The sequence below is a fragment of the Vulpes lagopus genome, chromosome 4 (genome assembly GCF_018345385.1).
Source record: "Vulpes lagopus strain Blue_001 chromosome 4, ASM1834538v1, whole genome shotgun sequence".
In the NCBI taxonomy this organism is placed as follows: Eukaryota; Metazoa; Chordata; class Mammalia; order Carnivora; family Canidae; genus Vulpes; species Vulpes lagopus.
Genome location: NC_054827.1, coordinates 131146768 through 131159431, shown reverse-complemented (window position 1 = coordinate 131159431; position 12664 = coordinate 131146768). Strand labels below are relative to the sequence as shown.

Sequence of the window (12664 nt, the reverse complement as noted above, 5' to 3'; positions counted from 1 at the left end):
TCCTGGCTTCAGATGGCCACTTTCCTGTTGAATCCTCACATGGTAGAGACTGGGGGCTCAGGTGTCTCTTTTCCAGTCTTAACAAGGACGCTGATCCCATCCTGGGGCCCCACCTTTGGCACCTCATCTAAACTCATTTGCCTCCCAAAGCCTCACTCACTCCCCTAAGTACCATCCCATTGTGAGTTAAGGCCCCAATATAGGAATTGTGAGGGACCACAGACATTCAGCCTGTGAGGGGAACAGACAGAGGAAAGTGAGTGGGCACCTTTGGAGTGGGTGTCCGCGTTGTCCCAGGGACCTGAGGAACCCCTCACTGAGGATGTCCTTGAGCTAGGGCTTGAAAGGAGACTCAGAACTGCACAGGCAACCAGAGGAGGGCCCTGTAGGTGGCAGGAGCAGTGTGTGCAAAGGCAGGGAGGTGTGAGAGGTCCTCGTGTGGCCTCCTTACGCTGTTCGGCCCGTCTAGAGTGGGGAGGCAAGCAAGAGCAGATCGTGCCAGGCCCAGGAGCTCTGATTTAATCTGTGGACCCCTTGCCCCTCTGTGTGCAGGAGCTCCAGGAGCTGGAGAGGAAGCTGGAAGATAAGTTGGCCCACCAGGAGGCGTCTCAGCTACAGCGGGCTCTGACAAGCCGGCAGCAGTGGGCTGGCGACGGGCCCGGGCTTCTGGGCGAGCCCGAGGACACGGGTTCTGAAAGGCAGATGTCTGCTGTCCTGCAGCAAGCCCTGAGCCAGGGCCGGAAGCTACTGGAGCGCCACCAGCAGAGGTGAGCCCATTGCCCAGTGGTGGCACAGTATGGTATCAGTCCCCTGCAGGCCTGGGGGCACCTGGCCTCTTGGCTCATCTGGACCCGACCCCCCGGCTGTCACCCTGCTGGCTGAGGTGTCCTCCCAGTGCCTAGACACCAGCTGCTGACTTAGGAGCGGATGTTCTTCTTCCCTGACATCACCCCTGCCTTGATTTATTTTCTTTCTGGTATCATTGAGGTTTTTGCTGAACATATTTTTTAAACTTTTTATTTTCAAATAATTGTAGACTCACAAGAAGTTGCAGAAATAGTGCAGGGAAATTCCATGCCCCACCCTCACCCAGCCTTACCCGGTGCCAGCATCGCACATAATCACAGCACTTTATCCAGACAGGGGTGTGATGCAGTGAATACCGGCCTCACTCAGATCTCACTTTGAATGTAACAGTTCATATCCTGCTTTTGTAAAATTAGAAAACAAGACAGAGCCCTTACCTTCTGTTAGGGCTGCTCTTTGCATTCTTCTTAATTAACAATTAGCCTTTGCCCAAGACATTAAGAACTCTTGGCAAATGTACTTTTTAACAGCTTTATGGTGTTCCACTGTGACTAACTATAATGTTGATGTGGGAAGGACGGGGTACAAACTAGAGACATAGTATGATTCCATTTTTTAAAACACATGTGCACAAACTAATTAGCAGCAGAGAGACCCAGTTGTAACAGATGTGACTTCTCAGTGGCGAGATTATGGGTTATTTTAATGTATTTGATTATGCCTTCCTAGAAACACGATATCAAAGTGCAGTTCTGTTCCACTGAACTAATTGTAGGAGAGGCTGATGTATGTGATCAGAGGGCAAGGCCCAGCCCTTGGAGACGAGGACCTGGTTTACACCAGGATTTTCGGGTATAGGACACCCTCGTCTGCCTCATGCTTTATGGAGGAGATCACCCATGAAAAAAGCTTCTGACATAAATTTGGGGTTGTGTTAGCTAACAAGAGTGCAGGGTGGATCACCCACAGTGCCACCTCCATCGGCTAAGGGACCAGGTAGGCAGATCCTCTCATGAGGAAGTCAGAGAGCCTGAGGGGAACCCTCATGTGGAAAGGCACCCCAAGCCTCTGTGGCCAGAGCCAGGACCAAGCTGGGAACGTGGTTCTGGGTCTGCTTCCACATGGGGCACATGGTGGGCCAGGACCCCAGATCTTGGTCTTCTTGAGCATGACTACTGATACCAAGTGTTTTCCAACTAGGACCACAGCTGGTCCAGCAAAGGTACAGAAAAGTCTCCATACAGCTGCCACAAAACTTCTTCCTTTGTGATTGTTATTTAAATAACTACATGGTCTTCTAAGGTCATGTTGTAATTAAAGTGGACTCACCTAGATTTTGTCTGCATGCTAGTTGGAGGGAGGAGCGAGACCATGGCATTGTGCTCGAAGATTTGCTGGAGAACATGGAGTTCGACACCTTTGCGACCCTGTACAGCCAGGTGAGGACCCGTTAGCCATGCTGTGGGCCAGCCCTCGTCAGCACATGTCATGTCACCTGTTCCTCAGAGTGCATGTGTCCTCACCTGTAGCACAGGCGGGGTGACAAGACCTGGGGATGGCTGAGTAGATTTATGACAAGCACCTGGCCCCAGGCCAGCAGGGAGGAGACGTTCCTGTCAGGCACAGCGGTGGCAATGGTGACAGTAGTAGTGACCGCCCTGGTCAGCTTCTTTTCTGAGACTCACCAGGTATCCAGACATGCTTCTCTTCTCTGGTACAAGTTTAACACACAGGAGGTTCCACTACAAACAAAGCTAGCCACTGAAATCAGCTTTTGCTCTATTTAAATGCTGTAGCCATTCCATTTCATGCTACTGCACATTCCTTTTAAAGCAAGAGACTTCCTCATTGCTTCATGACTAAAATGGGAAAGGGGTGCTTAAGAAATGAATGGCACTGACCCAGCGCATCAGGAAGCACCCCCGTGCAGTGGGTGAGCCCGGGACCCCATCCATATTCCTCACTGAACTCCTCTCTTTACCCCGAGAGGTTTCCAGCATGACTGTGGCCGTTTGTAGACAAAGTGGAATACTGTCTTAACCACATAAGGTGTGACTTAGAGTCCCCTTGACTTCAAAGACCCTGACATCCTCTGAAGAGGCTTTGTTCGTGAATAAATACTCACCGTGCTTCAAAGTAAGCAACAGGGGCTGTCTTGGCCACTGGGATTTCATCAGTAAACACAAGAGATAATGTCATGCCCTCAGGAGCTGTTATTCTAGTGTGGAGAGTAGGCAATCAACAAAATACATAAATAAACTGAATTGTATTTTGTGTGCATTATGATCTCATTTTGTAGTTCTGTCCATCTATCCATCCACTTACCCATCCATTCATCCACTCATACATTCCCCCATCCCCCATCCCCCATGCATCCCCCATTCATCCATCCATCATCCACATATATGTCTAGAAAGATGCTTGGAACAGTGCTTGCCTAATGTTACTAAAAATCACTTCTGGATAATGGCATATGGGATTATTATTTTAACATTAACCTTTGTGCTTTATCACATTGCTTAAATTCCTTAAAATAGGCAACATTTCTTAAAAACAAAGACAAGGGGGCACCTGGGCAGCTCGGTTAGTTAAGCACCTGCCTTCAGCTCAGGTCGTGATTTCAGGGTCCTGGGATCGAGCCCCGTGTCAGGCTCCCTGCTCAGTGGGGAGCCTACTTCTCCCTCTCCCTTTGCCTGCCACTCCCCCTGCTTGTACTCTCTCTTTTCTCTCTGTCAAATAAATAAAATCTGTAAAAAACAAAAAACAAACAAAAAGACTAACAGCAACAACAGCAACAACAAACAGATAAGGATGAAATACGCCAAAAAACCCACACAGAGTAGAAATCCACACATGAAGGAGAAAAAGGGTCCTGGTAAGAGTGAGGCAGCAGCAGGCACAGAAGGGAGGGCCGTGTGACGGCGACAAAAGCAGAAGTTGGAGGGACACACTTTGAAGATGCAGGAAGGGCCATGAGCCAAGGCAGGCAGGTGGCAGCTGAAGCTGAAAGAGACAGGAAGATGCATTGTCCCCTGAGCCTGAGCAGGAACGAGCTCTGTTGACTTGAGCTCGGTGGAAGTGACTTCAGACTTTCATCCCCCAGACTGCAGGGGAAGAAAAGCATGTTGCTTGGAGCTGCTGTCTGGATCTCCATGGGGTGTGATGGTTCTCCACATGGCAGGTCCTTCTGACCTCACAGAAACATCTGCTGGAGGGGTTACAGTTACCCCACTTTACAAATAAGGAAGCCCGAGCACAAAGAGAAAGAAGGGGGTTGCCCCAGGACACACAGGGTCCGTTCTGTGCAGTGGGGCTGGAGGCCAGCCTAGGGTTTCCCGAGTGCAGAACCTAGACAGTCCCCCGCCTTTAACTTTTTCTTTTGAAACGATTTTAAATTCACATAAAGTTGAAGCTAGTGTAGAGAGTTCCAGTACCCTACCCCATGTTTCACTCAGTTTCCCCCCGTGGTTACATATTACAAAATGTGTGTATAAGTTCTGTGTCAATTCACGTAATCAGTTCCACAATCGAGATATAGAACCATTCCATCGGCACAGAGACCCGCCTCGTGCCACCCCTTTACAGGTGCACCCACCCCTCTCCCAACCCTCACCCCCGGCAACCACTACACTCTTCTCCATGTCCACATTTTGTCAGTTCTGGAAAGAAAGACACATGAAATCTTATAGGAGGGACTTGTGGATACAGGCTCTTTTCACGTGGCATCCATCCAGGTGTGCCCAGCACACAGCTTCTTCAACCATCTGCTGGTTTGGGGACATTCCAGTTCTTTCCTGATCCTGTGCTGTTTGCTCTGAGCCACGCTGCATCAGGGTGCATGAGCAGGAGAGAAGGTCACCAGCTCGCCCCGCTGCAGGCCAGAGATGCGGCCATCCTGCATGAGTTGGGAGCAGTTGGGAGGATGGATGAAGGTTTCTGGTGTGTCACGGTTTGCCAGGGTTGCTGACCAAGTAGATTTCTTCTTGACAGTTCTGTGAATTTGGGGACGTGTTTTCAAGACCGAGCTGCTAAGATAGTTCTCTCCGTGGGACAAAACGTCCTAAGACTGTCATCCATTTAAACGGGTTGTTTGGGGATCCCTGGGTGGCGCAGCGGTTTAGCGCCTGCCTTTGGCCCATGGTGCGATCCTGGAGACCCCGGGATCGAGTCCCACGTCGGGCTCCTGGTGCATGGAGTCTGCTTCTCTCTCTGCCTGTGTCTCTGCCTCTCTCTCTCTCTCTGTGTGTGACTATCATTAAAAAAAAAAAAAAAAAACGGGTTGTTCATCAAGGTCAGGGCAGTGAGGTCATGAGCTTCCCTGTCACCCCTCTAGGAGCTGAGACTGGCATCGTACCTGTCCAGGCTGGCGATGGTGCCAGGGGCCACGCTGCGCCGGCTCCTGAGTGTGGCTCTGCCCACCGCCTTGCAGTCTGAGCTCCTGGCGGCCCTCGATCCAGGCACCCAGAAGCATCCTGACCACACGGTGGAGAACGACAGAGGCGGGGAGCAGGCCGACCTGGCCAGGAGGAGGTGAGTGCGTCATCCAGGCTGCGTTGGGAGCACTTGAGTGAGATTCCATGAGGGGAACACATGCAGGGACGAAGCAGGACGCCTGTGGGCCCCGAGCACACACACCTCCCCTGGCCGTCACTTTATGGCTCTGGGAGCAGAGGACGTCCACACTGATGGCCGTGAACCCTTGATACGTCATGGGAGGCCTGAGTATTTTGTCCAATCTTTTATCTTCGTCACCAGTTTATTTTTCAAGTAGCATCTTAAGAAAATGTTTCCCCAGCCATGAATGCTATATACACACCTTAGAGGAAGTGTAAAAAGTACATACAAAGAAAAAGAAGAAAAAGAAATGTCCTGGTTCTGTTACCTGAAGAAAAGGGCTGTGAGCATTTTCTTACAATTCTTTGTCCAGAAGGTGTTTCCTTACTGGGCTTTATGAGTGTGTTCGGTGTGTGCAAGTGTGTGAAATATGTGTGAGTGTCTCTGCATGTGTAGTAGTCCCGGCAGATGCAACCTGGTGTCCTGCTCCTCAAAACTTTACAGCACAGGCTAGTTTGCTTATTTCCTTCTGACTCTTGTTCATGTGCAGATGTCGTCCTATGCAATAATTATCACGCCATTTAGGCCATATTCTCAGCTGTTTTATTAATTTAAAATTCATACTTTTCACCATTGTTGAAACCCCTTCATAGGTATTATTGTTAACAACCATGTGACATTCCCCAGAGGTGTGTAGCCTAGTGTATGCAGCTCGTGCCCTCTAACTGGACGTTTGGTTTGGATTCATTTTTTTCCTCAATTATAGATAATGCTGCATAGATACGTTCCTTTGGGAGCAGGTTCCAGGTGTGAATTTGGTCAGCAAAGGCTCTTTATAAGGAGAGGCGGGAAGCGATGGTGTGGAATGAGCACAGCACAGACAGGACTCTGGGTTCCACACTGTCCTTTACTGAACTGACCTGAGCCCCTGACTCCCTTATGTGACACTGCAGTGTCCTTCCCCAACAGCAGAGAATCATGGTCCTTCACGTAGCATTGGGGTTCCCGGCCTAGCCCACCTTCCAAGCTTCTGCTGTGCCATTCCAACTTTCTTAATATATTCATAAAACCCTGCTGAGCTTCTCACATGTCCACTGTTACAGACAGTAGCGTGTGGGAGAGAATAAGAGACAAAGTCCTGCTGCATGGAGCATACACCTGGGGTGGAGGGTGGTGGAAAGTCCGTAAGTTAACACACAGGGTGCATTCCACCATACGTGCTCCGGGTCCCCTGCTGTGGGGAGGCAAGACTCACCTCAAGTGTCCCCACCTCTAGCAGCCTTCTGCTGCTTGACTGATGTCACCTGTTTCCCGGCTTTGACCCCTGGACTGGGAACCCGTTGGGGGCAGAGACTGTGTCTTGACCAGAGCAGGTGCTCAGTCAGTGCGCCTCGAGTGACAGACAGACCATGAAAATGAGTTCTTCCTGTCAGCCCAAGGTCTGTTGAGGGATGGGTTGCCATCATGCTTTTCAGGAAGAGTCTATTCTAGGAAATACAAGAGCCTCCCTTCTTGCCTTCAGGAAGCACCAAGCCTGGTGGCAAGCCCTGGAAAGCCGACTGCGAGGAGAACTGATAAGCAGAGGACTGGAAAAAATGCTCTGGGCCCGAGAGAGGAAGGAGAGGTAATGCTGAGCACCTGCTCAGGTGGTCCGGGCAAGAGGGTCAGCCCGGCTGCCTGGGAGTCAGACGGGAGGCGAGAGGCCCAGGAAACTGGGGGAGGGTGACTGCTGGCATCCCCACATTCCTTCCTGACAGACCACAGTGGACTTAGTTTAGGAGCTGAAGATAGGCCTCTTGCTGTCAGTGGGAGAATATTCTTGATCATTTGTTAGCACTTTACTGTATTTATTTTAATTAGTGGCTGTTTTCAAAAGGGATATCATTAGAGGGAGAGTAAATCTGTATCTCTATTTGGAGTTTATAGTTTACAAAGTCCTTTGCCATCTACTGCCCTGAGTCTCCCAGCCTTTCAGAAAGTAGGGATGCTGACACTCCAGCTCCGGTAGGTCACAGGAAGAGGCACCAAGCCTGCAGCTGGGAAATGGCAGCCATGGGATTTGGTACCATCTGACTAACCCCTTTCTTTCCCTAGACTTCCAGGCCAATAATCTTTCCACTCCATCGAGCACCTTTCTCTTTTAGCTGTGGTTTTTGCACAGCTGGAGGTCAAAGAGAGCTAAGGCCAGGATGGTTTTAGATTGCTACACATGGTCGACCAAGTGCGTCCAGTGTTTCCCACTGGAAAAGCTTTGGAGGAAAAGTGAGGTCAGGTAGGTTCATAACAGGGTAGGAAGTGATAATATCCACTGTGTGCTCTGGAAGCAATCCATGTCCAAGTGAGACGTGTAACCTGAATCCTGCCCCTTCCATAAATTCTCAGCTAAGGTAAAGGTGCTGAGGCCATGCTTCGTGAATTGTCCGTGTTAAAAATCCTGGAGCCACCGATAATAGTCTGGATGTCAGAATTTAGTCCCAAAGAAATTAGATCAGGATTCTGAGCCCAAACCAAGAAAATTAATTTCGAGCTGTATAAATTGTGAAGTCCTTCACGGAGGAGCAGATATCAGTTCCCCCAGGCTGGGGGAGTGAAGGCACTTGCAGGTTGTGAGCAGAGTGAGCAGGTGAGGAGGAGAACTGGCCCCACTCCCCTGGCTCACCCTGCTAGCCTTTGCCCTGCCCGGAGGCACTGTGCAGCGATGCAGGAAGAGGAGACTGAATCACACAGAGCTGCATTGGAATCCTTGCTCAGATTCAGACCAGCTGCAAGGGCAGGAGATGGTGGTGCCCCATCTGCCACATCTTGCCCCAGAAGGACCAGTGATCCTGTCGGGACTTCCAGGAGGTGACCCCCACTGACATGACCTCATCATGCCCGAATTGGACACAGAGAACCCTGTGGCTTTTAGGTTGTATATGGCTCTTAGAAGTAGTCCTGGCCATGACCAAGAGCATCCAGGGATTTAGGGCTGGACCACTCATGGACAGGAGTCCAGCAATCCTTTTATGGGACATCCCCCAAGAGTGTTGCTCTTCTGTTTCAGTTTGCCTGACTTCTAACTCTTGCTTTGTAATCAGAGCTCATCAGCCTGCTTTTTTGATATGAGGTTCACAGGCAATGATGTCCTGGTAAATGTTGAGCATTGGTTGATGGGGAGAGAGACAGAAATGGTCTGATTTGTAGCATTTACCGGTTTCCGTGGTGTACCTACTCTGACCAGGGCCAATTTCAAGCTAACAACATGATGACAACAGGTTTGCAAAACTGCACATTTAAGTCACAAGTCAGGAAGAGTGGTCTGTAGACACCACTTGCTGTAGGCTTCAGCTAATTTTAGGGGCAATCTGATGACCACAGGGAAAAAATCTTTCATTAAAATGACATCTGATTGAGGGTTAAGGATCCAAAATGGATTCTCCTGTAAGGCTCCCGTTAGGACACTCAGGAGGGTCAGTCGCCAAAAATGTCACATCTGATCTTCTCTTCTTTCTTTAGTATATTAAAGAAGACCTGTCCCCCTCTCAGAGAGAGAGTGATATTGCCTGGAATAGGAAGCTGGCCACACCTGTCCCTGGAGTCCATTGGAGAACCAGCTGCTGTGCCCATTGTAGGGGCAGAAACCATTGATTTATTAAACACAGGCGAGAAGCTCTTCATATTCAGAAATCCAAAGGAACCAGAGATCTCGTTGCATGTTCCTCCCAGGAGAAAGAAGAAGAACTTTCTGAATGCTAAAAAGGCCACTTGGGCCTTGGGCATGGACTAGTCCCAAGGAAAGCTCCAGGGAGTCTGAAGATAGATACTTTTCTCTCGCCCGTGTGTGTGTGTTTATAGTGTATAATGAGTAGGTATAAGTTGCACATGGAGAAGACGCAGACACCTCCCAACACCTACGACTCTCAAGGACTCAGTTTCATCTGATCTCATGAATTTCCAGGGAGTCCACTCTCCTCAGCATCAGGACCAGCCTTGAACGCTTGTTGCCTTCAGTCTCACCTCTGCGGGTCCGGAGGGCAACCCTAACCCATGGTTCATACTCCTGCAACATCTGGCTGCAAATGGGCTGTGTGTCAAAGTGAGGCCTTTTGTTCTTGCATTTTGTGTTTGTTACGTATCCTATTTTTATCAAGGGAACTTTGGAAAATAAATGCATTTTACACAGAGCTCTTAGGATGGCATTTGGTTTTGCTCTTATGTAGGAACCCTTTATTTTTAATTACTTCTGTTTTGGCTGCACGTTATTGTGTTCAACAGAGATTGACCCTCTCTCATTCCAGTGGTCAGAAACTAGGGTGTTCGATCTCCAACTCAAATTAGAGTTTTTTCCTCCTTTTATAAATGAGGAAATCCAAAGGCTTAAGAAGGTAAGGTGATGGGTGCAAGAACACAAAGCCAGTTAAGTAGCAGAATCGGGTTCGTACTCTTTACGAACCCTCACCCTTTCTCCAAGACTCCACCAGTGGAGACATTTGCCAGCAAACAAACTGCACACAGGTCCTTGTGTTTTGCAGAGTGCTTTTGTCTGCTCCAACCCTTTCCACTTTGATAGCAGTGGTTGAGCCAATGATGTCTCATTGGGGCTGGACTGGGACATCGCATGAGTTTTTCTAAGAGCCAGGCAAAGAATACAATTGCAGTGCATCTTTCCTGAGGGTAGGAAATGACTGAGGAGGGAATCTTGTCACCATCAAGGGAAAGACAAGGGATCCTAATGAAGTAACTGCTACGTGAGAGTTGCTACGTGACAGAGCCCTTCCAGCTCCTTTAACCCCCTTCCAGTCCTCTAACTAACACTGCTGCAAGATGAGCATCACTACTCTCATTTTACAGCCATGGAAGTTGAGACTCAGAGAGTTTAAGTAACTTGCCTGTGATCACACCACCTACAAGGGAGGGAAATGGTTTTGAAACCAGATCTCCTAACTTTCAAACTCTTATCTGCTATGAGACATTTTGTTTGTTGGCAACCAGAAGGCCAGTCTTCTTTGTGTCCACCACCGTGCACACAGCGTGGTGAACAGTGACCTTTGCTGGGGGTTATACTTCTTCTGTAATGAGCTGCCACATGACCATGTCACTGCATTAGTGGACATGCATGAGCAAGCAGTTCGAGTTTAAAAGAGAAGAATCGATGGGGCTAGCTTTCCCATCAAAAGGTCCAGTGAGCAGAGAGAGGACAGAGACCAATGACTCTCACATTAGGGTAGTGGAGTGGAAAATGCATGGTCTTTAGTGTAAGATGACTTGCTTTCATCCTGCCACTTATGAGCAGTGCGTCCCTGGGCAAGTCACCTGTCCTTTCTGAGCCTGGTGTTCCTTACCAACAAAATGGTGATGAAAAGCCCTTGTTGTGAGGATTGGATGATCTGGATCTAAAGTATAGTAAAGTGCTGGATGGTGGCATGAGCCTGTCACATCAATGTCCTCTATGCCTCAAAGGTGATCCATCTGCCTTTCTAATAATTTCCTGCTTCTACAGAGTTCTGCTAGAATCATGCATGGTTGAAGTAGATTGCACACAAGGATCTCAAATATAGCTCAAAATTATGGGCTGAGGGCTGATTGAAGAGGCTATTAGCAACATCAGGAGGTGCCCAAGCTGTTTAAAATACAGCATTTCAACCTAATAATAACTCCCTATGTTAATAGACAGAGAAAGACTAACTATTGATTTACTTTCTCTATGACAAACATGAGGACATGCTGGGGAAAGCCTATGCTTCTGCAATCAGATAGACAACCAGACAACTTTGGAGCAAGTCACTCCTCCTCATTTGTAAAGCAGGGGTCCTAATACCTACCTTAGAGTAAGGGTGTCATAAGAAGTGGAGATATTGGCTATTATGTCCATAGTGTCCAATAAGATATTTGTGTACAATAAATATAGTTTCTTTGTTTTATTTTTACACATTCACAAAATAGAGCTTGGTGGCTCATTTCATTCCTGTTGACACTCTAGGTGAAGACAGTGACCCTTCTAGAAGGGCTTTTGCTGCCACAATACATGGAAACCTACTCATGAGACAGAAGCTCCAGGGAATTTGAATTGAAAGGGATTCAGTTCAAGTTTGGGTTCCTTTCCTTATAAGCTGCATGAAATTGAGAAGATGGCTAAACCTCTCTAAAGCTCAGCTTCTTGTGGATTCTGTCTTCTATGATGAGTTCAGTCTGATTGAGTTGACAGACACAAAAATAAATAATTGTTAAATGCAAGGGATAAAATAGTTGTATGCAAATCATGCTGTGAGATTTGGGATTGAGAACCAACCTGACTGGGGAGATTTGGGAACAGCTTTATATTTATGACTCCAAATCATTATCTCCAGATTAGACTTCTTCTTGGGCTCCAGATGCTGAATGTCTACAGCTTGCTAGGCAGGTCCTTCTGGACACCTCACAGATGCCTCAACCTCAGCATGTCCATTTCTGAACTCAGGTTACTAGAAAACCCATTCCACCGTGGATATTCCCTCTCTGAGTGGATGGTACCAAGCCAGAAACCTACAAGTCATCCTAGACATCTTCCTGTTTCTCAGCCCCCAAATATGATGACCAAATCTTTCTTATTTTATCATTGCATTACCCTTGACATCTATGTGCTCCTCCACCCATTCATTCCTGCCTAGGCCACAATATCACCACCTCTCTCCTGGTTGGTGTCAAAAGCCTCCTCCCCTCCAGGCTAGCCAGCCAGTTGCTCCATAGTAGCCATATCTAAGTCACTCCCTTGCTGAAAGACCTCCAAAGACTTTTCCATTTCTTTTAAGACCTCTGTGCATTGCCCTCTGATTGTCTTCCTCGCTGGTCTAGGGAGGAACCCCCTACTTTCCAAGAAGCCATTGAGTGACAGTAAGACCCTAAGGGTAAGGTATGTTTGTCTCTCTGCCATTTACTGAGTGGCCCAAGAGAAGCCATCTGTCTTCTGTGAATCTCTGTTTCCTCACCTATTTTATGGAATTAATGAAATGATACCTATAATGTGCCTGGCACAGGGAACACACAACAAATGCTACCTATTGTTGTAGAGATTTTATAAACAGAGGAGTGCTATTATCTGATTTTTCTTTAGATAGGTAGGGCCTAAGGCCTCATGGAGGATGGACCAGAGTAAGCAGTTAGGCTTCTCACTGTCTTCCATTCTCCAACATGCAGCTACAGACAGGGAGTGAGGAGAGCCAATCATATTACTGCCTTGTGTGTACCCTTGCTTCTCTGGCCCTCATTCACCAAAAGCAATGGCAACCACCATACCACCAACAACCACAATAGTAACCATTACTGTTGAGTTCACCTTCATTTGGGT

The 12664-nt window shown here is 48.2% G+C and overlaps 1 protein-coding gene across 4 annotated transcripts in view; it reads left to right on the top strand.

The window, feature by feature from the left end:
* Positions 1 to 9524, top strand: part of EVC2 (EvC ciliary complex subunit 2) — a 128066-nt gene extending 118542 nt beyond the window's left edge. For 3 of the 4 annotated variants that reach the window (XM_041753326.1, XM_041753323.1, XM_041753325.1), the window contains 5 exons: positions 553 to 767; positions 2159 to 2246; positions 5141 to 5337; positions 6884 to 6985; positions 8857 to 9524. In XM_041753326.1, the coding sequence (XP_041609260.1) occupies positions 553 to 767; positions 2159 to 2246; positions 5141 to 5337; positions 6884 to 6985; positions 8857 to 9127 (873 nt within the window). In that variant the 3' untranslated portion in view covers positions 9128 to 9524. Of the gene's footprint in view, positions 1 to 552; positions 768 to 2158; positions 2247 to 5140; positions 5338 to 6883; positions 6986 to 7455; positions 7634 to 8856 lie in introns of all 4 variants that reach the window. The other variant, XR_005987446.1, reaches the window with a different exon arrangement.
* Positions 9525 to 12664: the final 3140 nt, after the last annotated feature.